The 14,541-nt window shown below is 56.5% G+C and overlaps 1 protein-coding gene across 1 annotated transcript; it reads left to right on the top strand.

Moving 5' to 3' along the window:
- The first annotated feature begins 1,525 nt into the window (after positions 1–1,525).
- CHGA (chromogranin A) lies at positions 1,526–13,762 on the top strand. The gene is made up of 8 exons (XM_032837418.1): positions 1,526–1,761; positions 2,588–2,634; positions 4,980–5,073; positions 5,915–5,983; positions 8,209–8,304; positions 9,703–10,131; positions 10,830–11,314; positions 13,491–13,762. Exons 1-8 carry the CDS (start codon positions 1,716–1,718, stop codon positions 13,572–13,574), a joined length of 1,350 nt encoding a protein of 449 aa, XP_032693309.1. The 5' UTR covers positions 1,526–1,715; the 3' UTR covers positions 13,575–13,762.
- Positions 13,763–14,541: the final 779 nt, after the last annotated feature.

Here is a 14,541-nt window from a genome sequence, read left to right as displayed (position 1 = left end):
AGACACATTCCTTCCACTAGACATTTGCACTTGCCATTCCCTCTACCTGGAGCCCCCTGTCCCTGGACACATGCAACCTCCTTCCTCCTCACCTTCAGATCTTCGCTGAAACAAACCTCCTTGGTCAAGACCTCTCAGACCCACCCCCATTTAAAACATAGCCCCCTCCCCCTCAACACACCCATCCCCCTTCCCTGCTTCATTTTTGTCCATAGCACTTGTCCCCACCTGACAGCTGTGTATTTCACCTCTTTACTTATTCATTGCCTGTCTTTGCCCTTTAGAATGTAAACGTCATAAGAATCAGACCTTTGTCTCTTTGTTCACTGCTGTATCCTCAGCACCTAGAAGAGCTGAGTGCCATTCTAGGGTGTTCAAAGCACACAGTAGGTGCTAAACAAATAGTGGTTGAATGAAAGAATAAATTCATGAAAAGGATCATTTCAGTGTCCTTTGGGCTCCTGCCAGGTCTTCCTTTAGGGGCAGGAGTGGGCACAGGCTGGGGCAGGAAGTAGGGAATAACAGCAGCAGATGCAGGGAGAGCCTCGCAAGAAGGACAGTCTGGACAATGCCAACTGGTGCGAAACCCTAGCCCAGCTACCAAGTTCACTAGGACACTGGGCTCAGGCGGCAAAGGGCTTCCAGTGTGTCATCTAGGTTGGGAGTAGCAATGTGGCCCCAGGGCAGAAGGACACAAACCAACCTAACACACGAAACACTCAGATGTTGAGAACACTCAAAAAGACGTGAGACACAGTCGGTTACCAGCAGCAAGAACGTCATCCTACGGCTAATGAGTCCACGTTACAACTCTTATTTTGGTTTGATACCAAGAGCTGTCCCCTGTTCCTGCCCCGCCACCCCGCATGAGAGCTGTCCAACAACAGCCAGAGCCCAGGCAGGATTCATTCATTCATCCCTGGCTGGACCTTTCTTTCCATCGGTAGGTTCAACAATTATCTATTAAATGCATTAACTCTGTGCCAGCTGCCCCACTCAGCGCTGTGGAAGCAATGGTGACCAAACATTTTCAAATTAATACATATATACACTATGACAAATTGTGAAGGCACAAAACTGGGTTGTCAGAGAGAGAGACGCCTCTCTCTAGGACTCCTGAGATATCAGAGGGAGCCCTGAGTGGTGAGCCAGCCTCCAGACTCTATCAGGGCAGGGGCGTCCCCACAGAGGGAACTCAGGAGCATGGTAAGTGCTCTAGAGCTTGTAGGGACATTGGAGGAACATGCGGCCCAGAGACTGGGAGTATCTGCCCACGGACACAGCAACTCGGGGAAACTTCTAAGAGTGGAGGGTTAGCCGAGGCCCCTTGTCACCTCCTGGAAGCCAGATAACCGCCTCGCAGCCAGACCCAAGGCAGGTGAGCGGCGGACACCAGAAGCGAGAGGCCTGAGGCTGAGGGCGGAGCGAGCTGCGGCCCGACCCCCAGAAGGGTGGGAAAAGGGGTTAGGGGCGGTCCCGATGACGTCATTTCCGGGGTCGGAGGTATATAAATTCCTGCAGCACCAGAGCCCAGTGGAGAGAGGCTGGTGGGTGGACCGACAGACAGACGCAGACTGGGAAGCTGAGCCCTCCGCCCCCAATCCGCGCCAGCGCCGCCACAACCCGCTCCCAGGTAGCCCGTCCAGCCAGCCCTCGCCAGGGTGCCTATCGTGCCCAGCCCCAGACCGCCAGCTGCTCGGCGCCTCGGCTTCGCCATGCGCTCCGCTGCTGTCCTGGCGCTTCTGTTCTGCGCCGGGCAAGGTGAGCGAGCGCGGGGTCTCGTGGGAGAGGGTCCTCGGCGCCCCTGCCTGCCCTGAGGTCCAGGCACAGAGCGCAATGCGCGCCCCTCGTCCCTCCCCTCCGGCGCGGCGAGTTGTCAGCACCGCGGACAGCGCCCCCGCCTCCCTGCTCACCCGGCGTAGTAGCCTCGGCGCCAAACCCGGAGACAGGACTCTCTGGGCCTGACTCCTGACCCCACAGGACAGGACCCCCTGGCGCCCCAACCCCCTGTCTGGGCTCGACGTCTCGACTGCATCTGGGCCAGTTCTGGCTCCGTGCCATGGCTGGCCAAGGTCATTAGGGGAGATGGGAGAGCTGTGGCCGGCTCCCACTCTGGCCTCTTTCTCTTCCCTGCTCCTGCTCTCCCCCTTTTTCTGCCCTTGGCTTCTATCTCCCTATCATCTCTCACAATCCTCCCTCTCCTCGTCTCTTTCCCACCTCTGGGGTCTCTCCTCCTCTCTCCACTTCCTTCTCCACCCCAATCCCACTCAGTTGCTGGCCTTGTTTTCATAGCACTAGCCTTCAGCTCCTCCCATCCCCACCCCCCCACCCCCCCACCCCGGGCCCCAGAGCGGGTGCTTTCCCAAAGGGAAGCGTTAGGGAGCTCAGTGCAGCCTCTGGGGACCATCCCCATGGGGACAGCAGCCAGGGAAGGGAAACAAAATCAACCCTAGCATCTCATTGGGTAGGGGCAGTTTTGAGGGGGAGCACTGGAGTGAATGGGCCCCCTATAAACCCAATTAGGAAGGACTGGGCTCTCCCCTCAGAGCAGAAGGGTCACCCCAGCTCTCTCTCTTTTTTCCCCCAGTCATTGCCTTTCCTGTGAACAGCCCTATGAATAAAGGGGACACTGAGGTAAGAAGGGGTATGGGGATGCCCCGTGATGGTGGGTAGGAGGCTCCAGTGGACACCTCACAGTCAGGTTTTGGGCAGCTAGCTGCAGGAATGAGTTTGGCATAAATTCAAGAGTCAGCACTGCGGCTGCTAAGCCTGGGGACAGCTTGCAAAAGAAGATATCAAAGACTGCTAGATTTCCCTGCCGTCCTGCTGTGGGGACTTCCCCAGCTTCCTCTGAGCTGGGTACACTGCCGATGGGGCCTGTGCCTTAGCTAGAGGGCCAAGGTGCCAGGCCTATAGCTTTGAACCCTCCAAATCTGGCAATGCCCAGCCTAAGCTGCTGGGGGGCACTTCCTGTGGTTCTGGGTTGTGGCTGTCCCCAGACCTGCAGGGACAGTCTTCACTTCTCTGGTTCTGGCCTCCCTCTTTGATCTTCCCCTCTTCCCAAGACTCTGCTAGCAACCCCCACCCCCACCGTATAGGCACTCCAGCCCTGGATCTCCCCAAGGGCCCCAGTGGAAACACTCTTGATCATGGCTTCTGCACCCAGGGTCCTGGCCGTTTGGGGCTGCCGGGGGATGTCACCCAGGAAAGGGCCTTAGGAGATACTAGCTGGGGGGCTCTGTAGCCTGCAAGACACTCTCTGTTGGGGGGCACAATTGAAATTCATTCATGTCTGGGCTGGGGCTGTTTTTGCAGTCTCTGGTGCTCACAGACACCCCACCTGTGACCCAGAGAAATTTCTACCCTTCACTTCTCAGGAAGTGTTTTCTTCCATTCTGGAGAGGCTATGGTTCAACCCAGAACATCAAAGCAATTCCAACCTCTGTTTGCTCAATTATATTTCCCGTGTTTTACTTGCAGACAGGCCTGTATATGCCTCTTACACTCTTATACTGTGTGGTCTTGGTAAAATTCCTTAACTTCTCTGAAGAGGATTCCACTTTTCCCATCTATAGTATTTCCCTTGAGGGAAGTTGTGAGCGATGGAATCATAGATGGGAGGCACCTGGCAAAAAAGCAGGCCCTCGGTTAATGGGCACCTGGAGTTTCCCTTCAGAGCTCCTTATTATTCTTGGGAACCATACCCAATTCCTCTCTCCCTAAGTCTGTCCTCGTGGCCTCGTGGTTATCTGACATTCCCAGTGTAAGGTCCCCGGTTGCGGGCGATGCAGGGTACAGGCTGCAAGGTCCTTCCTACCAGATCCTCTACGGGAGACACTTTGGTCCCCATACGCTACCCAGCGGCCTGGGGTCAGGAGCACTGTATCCACTGGTGAAGACCTAACTATTCCATCCTACGATGCTGTGACTACTCGAGAGACTGTTTGAGGGTTTGCCATCCTGAATTTTTGGATGGGTTGCTTTGGCATCCCATAGACCCAGCCTGCCACCCCCTCACTCCCCACCAGCACCGCCTGATGCATGTCTGACACTTCCTGCTTTCCTGCCCGGCTCTCAGCAGCTGAAGCAGGTTCAACGTTCCAAATCCTTCCCTTGGTGTGTGTGGCTCATCACGCCTTGTAGAGTGTTTCCCTTCTGTTTCTGATCACCCTGGGAGGGGAGCTCGGAAAGTCTCATCATACAAATGAGAAAATCGAGGCTCGGAGAGGTCAAGTCCTGTGTCCAAGATCACTCAGCTAGGATACCGCACTGCAGTTGGCCCTACCTTCAAATAAGCATTTATCAAGTGCTTGGTTAGCCAGCCACAGCACCTGCTGGCCACTGCACAGAACTTTCAGAGATCTGGCTGCTGGGACGGGCACCCAGATATAGCTGCTGTGTGCCCTCGTCCAGCCACAGGATCCATCCCATGGGGGAACACAGAGCCAGACCGTGAGGCTGTCACTCGCTGCACGTAACAACATCATGGGTTTTAGGAGACAGGGATCCCAGTCCTGTTTCCAGGCAGGGTAGAGCCAGGGAAGGTCTTTGGTCTCTGGGCAATCCAGAAATACTCCCTGGAGAGAGCTGACTTTGTCGCCATCTGCAAGACTAAAGTACTTCTGCAAGACATACCTCAATGCCCAGCAGCAGCTTCCCCATCTAGAGAAACATTTGCTAGTGGGTACTGGGTACCCACACCCACCATGTCCCACAGGAGAGGGGCAGCTGCTGACCAGATGATCAGGGTGCCTGGCATATGGTAAGCACCATATAAAGGGTTTCTATTATTGCTATTATTGTCTGGCTAAAAACACAGATTATCTTGGGCACAGGCATCCATGGACTCCTGAAGACAAAAGGAAATGTCCCTATATTCTTATTTAGAAATCTGCCCTCAGGGCACATTGAGCCTCGGGGTGGGGGGGGGTGAGCCCCATACACAAACCAGCCCCAGCCCGCCCCCACTCTCTTCCTAGGTGATGAAGTGCATCGTTGAGGTCATCTCTGACACGCTGTCCAAGCCCAGCCCCATGCCTGTCAGCCAGGAGTGTTTCGAGACACTCCGAGGAGGTACGGGCAAAGGCTGGGGGTGGGAGGGGTTGGGCCCATGTGGCTGGGGAGTGAGGATATGGGTGCGTGACTTTGGGCAGAACCCAGTGATTTAATTCAACAGTCACTGATCAAGTGCCTGGCCTGGCCTGTGCTAGTGAGGGAGAGGTCTAGAGAGATGAGAGGATAACAGCCCTGTTATCCTCTCCCAGAGCTCCCAGAGCTTACAGATGAGCAGACAGAACAGAGAGGAGCACAATTAACTAGAATTCCGGGCAGAATGAAACCAGGGCCAGAACAGCAAGTCACCTTGTCCACCCTGTGGACAGAGATGTTGTGTTCCTATGTCCCCAGAGCCCTGAACAGCCACTGGCACCCGGCAGACAATCTGTAGGTTTGTGATGAGTAAAGGACTGTTGTAGGTGGGCAGGGCAAGGACAAAGTGTTTCCAGCCGAGCAGTCAAGTTTTACCCAGCTGTTGGAGGGCTGGGGTTGGACTTTCAGAGAAAGTTAGAAATCAGTAGAAAAACCAAGAAAGGGTAGTCCAGGTGGAGTAGACCCTTGAGCAGACACGGAGATGGAAACACATGGGGCGGGACACCCCTACCTCCCCTTTGGGGCTGGCGTCTCCCGGGTGATGTCTGCGGGCCGGGCCAGCAGCTGACCTTCCTGAGGCTGAAGGATGCGCTGGCTGCTTGGGAAGGAGGCCACCTCCAGTGCTATCTCAAGACCCGATCTTGCGGCCACCACCCAGGTTGGAGGCTCCAAAATAAATTCCTTGTGCTCAGCTGAAAATGTTGATGGTAATCTCTTTCTCTGCTCTCCTCTGGAAACCACCCATAACGACTCTCCTTCATTGCAGATGAGCGGATCCTCTCAATCCTGCGACATCAGAATTTGCTTAAAGAGCTCCAAGACCTTGCTCTCCAAGGTATTTTCCAGTCCCTGCTTAGGAATCTGGATAAATTCCAGTAATTGAGAGAAAACCAGGGTGGAAGTTTGAGCTAGGTCCTAGTTCTCTCTGATTCGGTTATCGCCCTGCAATTACAGAAAGGTGGGCTCATCCCTGCCACCTGGTCCAATCTGGCATGGATATAGTTAAAGAGATTAAGGCCCAGAGAGGTTGCGTGACTTGTCCAAGGTCACACGGTAAGTTAAGGACATGCCAAGACCAGATGCGGCTCATCTAATACCCCGCCGTCTCTGGGGATCAGTCATTTCAGTGGGGGACACTTTTAAGACTAGGTTGCAGAGAGGACCCCTTTAACTGAAGAGCAAATTGGTTTCCAGGAGAGAGGAGGAGGGACCCCTTTCCCCTTGCGAGCTTCTGCTAAGGGTAGATGGGGACAGCAAGGTCTTGCTTGCCCCCCAAACTCAGACCAGATTTTCAGCATGTTTTAGAGTAAAGTATGTCTTTCTCTAAAAGATTAAGAAAATCCACTGACACTCTTGGGACCGGAGTGACTTTGTGAGGTAGTGAGCCCCCTGTCACTGAGGGTATTTAAGCAGAGCCTGGAGAGTTAGACTGATGTCAGATGCCCACCCACAGATTCCTTCGTGGGTTCATGGGAGGCACAGACTCCCTGGCAAGCTGGAAAAAAATGGGTTCTGGCCCTGCCTTTGCCCCACGCTGATGCCCTGTGGGGAGCGGCTGCTTATCAGGGGCAGGCCCCTGGCCCCGGGCCTCTACCCCAGCATGGGCCCTCCGTCGGGAATTTCGCATCAGTTTCCAAAGGAAGTAAGGGTCCATCTTCAGGACCGGGCTTTGGTCTCCGGTGAGGTGGGAGGCACGAAAGCCCGCTGCAGCTCTGGGAAGCCCCCCTCTGAGACCCTTGCGATGCACCAGGCCACCTGTGAGAATAGGAGCCAGGCGTCTGGGTGAGGGCCCGGCATGGAGCAGGCGCCGCTGGCTGGAGCCATGTCTCTTCCTTGCTTCTCACTTCATCTCCATTGAGCCTGGTGGGATTTGTTTTTAGCTAAACGTTAAATATTTTATTGCAATATGATAATTTCAAAATTAAATATTGAATGACTAACGTATTACATTTAAATAATTAAAGATAGTGTCAACAGAGACTGTTCTCGGAGGAGGTGTCCTGAAATGTCTATGTACACACAGATGTGTGTGTATCCAGTACGAGCCATTTTCAAGATGTGTCCCTATTACTGTTTTCTGTTAAAAGAGTACAGGATGGAGCTAGGCGTCTGCCTGTCCATCCACCTACCCAGCCATCGGTCCACTCCCTCTTCTACGCTCTCAAAGCGACTTCCGAGTACCTCTGTCTTAGGGCTTCCCAAGTGGCAGCCCCGTCCTGTAGGTGAGCACCTGCCGCTCAGAGAGCTCCACTTACCCCAGATCACAGAGCGAGGAGTGACGAGGCAGAGGTCTGCTCGGGGTCAAATCTGGGCAGACTCCTTGGCCTGCAGCCACTGTGGCAGGTGCATCTGCTCCCATTCCCCAGTGTGGGGAAATCGCAGCAGCGTCTGCAGAGTTGGCCTGGCTGAGAGACCCCATCGTCTGGAACTGGGCACAGATGGGGATAGTCAGAGGAAGTAGCAGCAGCAGCCGGGGCCAACACTGGGAGAGAGATGTGTGGATTATCAGCAGGTGGCAGCCTGGGGCTGGAGCTCAGGCACTAGCCTGGCCTTCTCCCAAGGACCTGGATTTACGGGGTACAGGGGAGCACCGATTGCCTGGTTCAAGATTGCCCATGAGGGAACTAACAGTCACTGCAGTCTCCTGCTGCAGAGTCCCCCTAACTACCAGGAGCAGAGGGACCCCTCCCCCCCCACCCCCACCCCTGTTCCCATCCCTGGGACCCTCTGGTCCCTCAGAGTCTTTGTGGCCGTCCAAGGTAGCAGACAATGCTTGTTCTCATTCCCCAGGGGAGAAACGTGAGTGGGGAGAGGTGCTGTGGTGGCCTGATGGGTCCCAGCTGGGAAACTGGGAGGGGGCAGGGGCAGCCAGCACCCCCCCCAACCTGGAGCTCTTGCCCCCTCAGTGTCCCGTTAGGCAGGCTTGCAACTGACCTGCTGTTTACAGATAAGGAAATGGAAGCCTTCACACTCACAAAAATGCCAAGGCTGGGCGTGGCTAAGTGGAACTTGTTTTCTCCTTTTCTTTTTCTCTTCCCCCTTCCCCTTTTCTCATACCAGGTGCCAAGGAGAGGGCACATCAGAAGAAACACAACAGTTTCGAGGATGAACTCCCAGAGGCTCTGGAGAAACAGAATGACCAGGCCGAGCTGAAAGGTCAGAGCCGGCCGGTCTAGCCAGAGTCTGGAGAGAGAGGAGAGTAGGAGATAAGAACGGTAGTTAAAAGATCAAAGATTCCTAGAGGTCAAGGACCCCCTCCTTTAGGCACTATGAAGTACCTAGCTATCATTTTGATCTTTCCTGTCCAAATGGGGGAAACTGAGGCCCAGAGAGTTTTAAGTACCTTGTCCAAGGTAAGCAGTGTAACTAGAGATGGGAATCTGGGTCTATTTCACTCCAGAGTCCCAGGTCAGTCCCGCCTGCCTGCCATAGGGGCTCACACTCAGGGCAGGAAGTCTCTGGCCTGGCAGGAGGGCAGGCTTGATGCTGGATTTTCCCAGAGTCCATTGCAGCAGAACCCACTCCCCCGCGCCCCCACCACCACGCAGCACCTGTCCACCCGGGACTTGGTCATGCCTCGGGAGGGTCCTGTTGTAGGAGGACCCCAGAATGGGTCTCAAACACTAAATGAAACTGGGTCATCTTTCTTAGAGCCAGAGAGCTTCTAAAGGTCAAAGAGAGCACGGGCTAGATCAAGGGGATGTCCCAGTACTCATCCTCCTGTCTGGAAACAGTCATCAATGGCCCCTGAGGGGCCTGCTGTTAGCACGTGGGAGGAGGGTGGATAGGCCAGGTTCTAGGACCAGGGATCTCAGTGGACATCTACTATCCGGGCCACCTGGAAGCTTTCATGGGGGAGGCAGCTGTGTGTCGGCACAAAGAGCACCCTGTACTTGACATTTGGAGACTTGGATCCAAGGCCCTGCTGCTTATGGGGTGTGAGCATGGAGAAGTCGTGTGACTTGTCTGAGAGTCGGAGGGGAGAGTTTCTGTAGAAGGGATGGGAACACCATCACTGGGGGGTCCCGGACAAACGGTGGAATGTACTTGGTAGCGCTTGGTCCAACAGTAATTGTTCTAGAGCTGGGAGGTATTTTTACTGGTGAAAAGGCAGCCACCAGAAAATGCCTTTTAATGAAACTGTACAAATAGGAATGGGGCGCTTCCACAGGACACTCAAGCCTCGTGTGGAAGGGAGAACGAAGTTGCAGTAATGGTGCCTTGTACACAGAGAGGTTACGATATTTGCCCAAGGTCATATAGCAATTAAGCTGATGTCCTAATTTTCAATTCTGGGGCCATTTTCAAGGTGGTGGTTGTTTTGTTTTGTTTAATCACTTCCTACTTTAAGAAGTAGAATTCCAAAGAAAGAAACATCTCCCAATTGTGCTCAGATCAAACCCAGACACGGAGTGGGCAATGCTAATCCTGGCATGAGTGTCTTGGGCCGCACTTGATGGAAACCAAAAGACACAAGGACCAAGTTGTGAAATCGGGCTCTCGGGAGCCCCCGTGTACAGCCTGGTCCTCAGAGCCTGACTGTTGTTTCTGCAGAGGCAATGGGAGAAGCGTCCTCCAAGGATGCTACGGAGAAAAGAGGAGATCCTAAAAAGACAGAGAATGGTGGAGACACGGATGGAGCCAGGCCCCAGGCCTCCCCGGACCCCAGCCAGGGGTCCAAGTTCGAGGAGGACAGTCAGGCCCTGGGGGAGCAGGAGGCCACCAACACCAACCCCCGAGACAAACTTCCCAGCCAGAAACACCCAGGCCCACGGGCTGAGGAAGACAGCGAGAGCCCCCCACAGGGCCTGGTGGACAGAGAGAAGGGCGTGGATGCAGAGCAAGGGCAGCAGACCAAGCGAGAAGAGGAAGAGGAGGAGGGCGCAGAGGCTGGAGAGAAGGCTGTCCCTGAAGAAGAAGGCCCCACCGAGGCATTTAACCCCCACTCAAGCCTTGGCTACAAGGAGATCCAGAGAGGCGAGAGTATGTATGATGTCTGAGACCAAACAAGTGTGTCAGGGAGAGGGGGAGGGTGGGAAGAAGGACCGCATCTACAGTTGCATTCCACCTTCACAACAACCCGGAAAGGTAGGTAGTATCTCCATTTCCCAGATGGAAAACCGAGGCTCAGAGAGGTTAAATGATTTTCCCAAGGTCACACCGCTAATTTGCAGTAAAAGCTGAGATTCCAACCCAGGTTTGTCTGACTCCAAAACCCTGCATCTCCCACTGTTCCACAAAGCCCCTCCCCTCCGAGCCAGGAGACCAGAGGGGCTTTGCAGGCTGGGTGGGTGGGTGGGCTTCGGGAACAGAGGGACAGCAGGACAGGTAAAAACAGGCTGGTCTAGGGACAGTGTCCGCTTCACCCAGGGTTTATGAGAGCTCCTGGCAACTCATGAGGGCCTTCTCAGGGCCCTTCCTCCCTCCCCAGCTGGGCGGCCCCTGGATCGGGGCTTCCCGGGGGAGAGGGCACACAGAAGAGGCAGCCTCCCACCAGCCCACTCCTCAGAGCTTTGAGAGGGTCTTGCAAAGTGCTCTACCAAGATGGTTTTTCCTCCAAGTGGAATCACAGACCCTGAGTGCGGTCTGCGGTCGCAGCAATGGCCAGAGAGGCCCCAGGGAGTGGCAGGGACCAGGGGAAGTGGTGGTCCCTCCTTCAATCTCCTGCTCTTGTCCACCAGCTGCTCCAGGTTGGTCCGAGGCTCTGGCCGTCGATGGAGCCAGGAAGTCTGGGGCTGAGGAGGCTCAGCGCCCCCAGGGGAAAGGGGAACGGGAGCACTCCCGGCAGGAGGAGGAGATGGCAGAGGCTCCTCGAGGCCCCTTCCAGGGCGGGAAGAACCGGGAGCTGGAGCGGGAACAGGAGGAGGAGCAGCTCTCCAAGAAGTGGGAGGATGCCAAGGAATGGAGCAAGATGGACCAGCTGGCCAAGGAGCTGACGGCCAAGAAGCGGCTGGAGGGGGAGGACGAGGAGGATGACCCTGACCGCTCCATGAAGCTCTCCTTCCGGGCCCGGGCCTACAACTTCGGGGGCCCTGAGCTGCAGCTGCGTCGAGGCTGGAGGCCGTCCTCCCAGGAGGACAGCGTGGAGGCGGGCCTGCCCCTCCAGGTGCGGAGCTACCCAGAGGAGAAGAAGGAGGAGGAGGGCAGCGCCAACCGCAGACCAGAGGTTGGTATGGGGTGGGTGCCGGCCCCAGGCCAGGCCTCCAGAGTGTGGGCCCAGCTAGACATGCAGCCCCCTGCCCCACGGAGGGGACACAGTCAGTCCCCATGGGTCTGAGAAGAGAGAGGCACATAGATGGCGGGGGTGAGGGGGGTGGGGGTTTGCAGGAGCCGGGCACAGCTGGGGCAGAGCTGGGGCAGGGGTGGGGCGGGTCAGGGCAGGGGCGAGTGCCGCAGGCAGGAGAGGGAAATGCTCAGATTACGGGAGCAGGAGAGGGTGGGGAAGCCGATCCCTGGGGCAATGAGTAGGTCTCAGCCCTGGAGGTGACAGAGGGAGTCTGCGGGTTTGAGCAGAGCTGTCGACACAGGAAGCTTGGAAAGGCCAGGACCTGGCAGGGTCTGGTCTGGGGGTGAGGGGAGCCCACTGGCCCCAAGAGAGCTGGGGGGCCTGGGAGGAGGGGTCGTGAAAGAACATGTGGCATCCTGGGAAGCTCCTGAGGGTGGGCTGATCCAGCAACATCCTCTCCTGGCCTCCAGGCAGCCCAGGCACACCCCCTTCCTAGGTTCAGACCCTGCCTCTGTCCCCTGGGGCAGCACCAGGGCCAGTGGGACCTCAGCACCTGGTGGTGAGAGGGGGAGGGGGCACGGATGCTCCAGAAGGCCCGGGGTTCTGTCTCTTCCTAGCTGTGTGGCCTTGGGTGGGTTGCTGTCCTTCACTGAGCCTCTGGTTCCCCCATTTGAGAAATGGGGGTAAGGAATCCTTTCTGCTTACTTCATTATTATGGTCAGAACACACATGAGCTTTCAAAACCTGGCCGTGTCCAGGGATCCTTGGTTAGTTCACTGGGGTGCTGGGACATAGCCCCGGAGGTGAGGAGATGGGAGCTGGGGTCTGTAGCAGACTGGCAACGCCAGCTCAGAGCTGGAGGAGGCCTGAGGGGTCTGTGGTCCAGGCTCAGTGCCCAGGTAGGAATCAGGGCCCCACGGGGGCTGGGACCTCTCCATGGCCCCAGTGCTCGCTGCCCCTCCAGATTAGGGTGCGGTCCCTTCCCGGGGCGCCAACCCTCTCTCTCTGTGGGGACCAGGTTCTTGACAGCCTGAGAGGAACATCCCTGGGCAGCTGGAGCTAGGAGAGGTCATCTGTCAATGTCCCCGGGAGACTGCCCTCCACCCCTAGCTCTGGACCAGGACAAGTGAGGGCACCTCTGACCACCCCCTTCCTCACTCACAGAAGCTGGAGAGAGCAGGGTGCCGTGAGGTGCCTGCCAGCCTGTCTTCTCCACAGGCAGAGGGAGCTTGGACTGCAGGGCGGGGAAATGGGGACCGCAGGGCCATGTGGACAGGACAAGGGCAGTGTCCCCTCCACATTGCCCAAGGGTCTTCTAACAAATGCTCCAGAATCACCAAAATCATGCTACTCCAAGACAGAAGGCTCCAGGGTCCCTATTGCCATGACAACCACTGTCCATCTGTTCCAAGCGGCCCCAGTGGCTGTCCTCAACAGCCTGGCACCCAGCAGGTCAAGACTGGGTGTGGGGGCACGGCCTTCCTAGACTCCTGCTCCGAGTCCCGAGGCATGGGCTTGTGGGCATCAGTACGGGTTCAGGGGGTCCTGGAATCTTCCTGAGGCTGGGGCACAGAGCAGGGCTCCCAGAAGTGTCCTCTGCCCTGAACCACCCTGGCAGCCAGAGCTGGGGGCCTCCATGATGGGGACCAAAGATCCAGGCCCACCCTCAGCAGGTAGAGGAGGACAGCTCTCATCCCCTCGAGCCTGTGCCAAAGGCCCACGGACCATCAGGGAAGCCTGGCCTTGCCCTTGGGGTCACTGTCAGTCTGGGCCTTGGGGTGAGGGGCCTGGGAGGAGCACTGGAGGGCAAGGAGGCCTCATTTTCCATGTCTGCCCAGAGCCATTCAGGAAGAGGCGGGTCTGGATCTGAAGCCACCAGGGGCTGTGTGGGGTCAGGGCCCCTGTTCCCTCTCCATTTCTTGTGCACAGTAACCCTCAGTAATCCCAGCAGGGCAGCATCCCCCATCCCCATGGTATGAATGAAGGCCCTAAGGCTCGGAGAGGCAAAGCTGCCTGTCTGAGGTCACACAGCTGGCCAGCGGCACAGCCCATCTGGCAGACTGCGCCGCCCACCAGCTGGCCCAGCCCTTGCCAGAGCCGTGGTGTTCTCTCCTAGGACCAGGAGCTGGAGAGCCTGGCAGCCATCGAGGCGGAGCTGGAGAAGGTGGCCCACCAGCTGCAGGCGCTGCGGCGGGGCTGACACCCCACCCGCCACCCCCGGCCCAGCCAGGGCCCCAAGGCAGCCAGTGGTCCCGGCTCTGTTGTCCCCTTTGCAGGTCCTGGCCAGACGGCCCGGGTGCTGCTTCTGGTAGAGAGGCTGCTCCCAGCCTGCCCAAGCCCAGGCTCCCCCATTGCCCCCCTCACTCCTTTCCTCCTGCTCTTGACTCCCGCCCCAGTACGCCCTCTGCAGGGCAGACACCCTCCCCACCCCACCACGCCCCCGCCACGACTTTAAACGGTGATCTTTTCTCTCTGGACACAGGCAGCTTTCTAGAAGTTTCCTTTCCACCGTCAGAGCCATTGGGCACAACTGCAATAACTTCTGACCTTTTGGTGAAAGCTGAGACCTCCTAACTGTAATATATTCTGTACAAAATTTATCTGAGGAAAAATAAATCTGCTCTGGGCTTTCTGGTTTCTGTGGATGTTTCCCCCCTTGACTCAGGGGTGGGGGGTGGATTTGGGCAAAGGGACAAGTAGAGGTTTACTTCCGCTGGAGCAACTCCTTTCTGGGCTACTTTTTAGCCATGGGACTCTGGGCAAGTGACTTTGCACCTCTGGACATCAGTTTCTTTGGCTGTAAAATGGGGAGAATATGTATAATTTCCTCTTCAGATGGTGATGAGGATTCCAAGGGCCCGGGCAGCCTGGACCATAAAACCACGACGATGATGAAACAAGGTCTTTGAATAAAGGGTCCTGGCAGGTCTAGGCCTCGCCTGTGAGGCCGGTGAGGGGCTGCCCACTGCTGCCACCAACCGTCCCAAGGCAGAGATGGACACCCTCCGAGGCTGGAGCTCTAAGCTGTTTATTTCTTCACACGTTTCAAGGGTGCACTCTACCCACGACAGTTCGAGAAATAACACACGCAACACCACACTATTCCACGAGGCGGTCAGATACCAAAACATCTGCTACCACAACCCATTAAAGAGAACACGGGGTCG

Source organism: Lontra canadensis, unplaced genomic scaffold, assembly GCF_010015895.1.
Source record: "Lontra canadensis isolate GAN:19392208 unplaced genomic scaffold, GSC_riverotter_1.0 scaffold98, whole genome shotgun sequence".
Lineage (NCBI taxonomy): Eukaryota > Metazoa > Chordata > Mammalia > Carnivora > Mustelidae > Lontra > Lontra canadensis.
The sequence above is the reverse complement of the archived record's forward strand: the minus strand, read 5'-3'. Positions and strand labels throughout refer to the sequence as shown.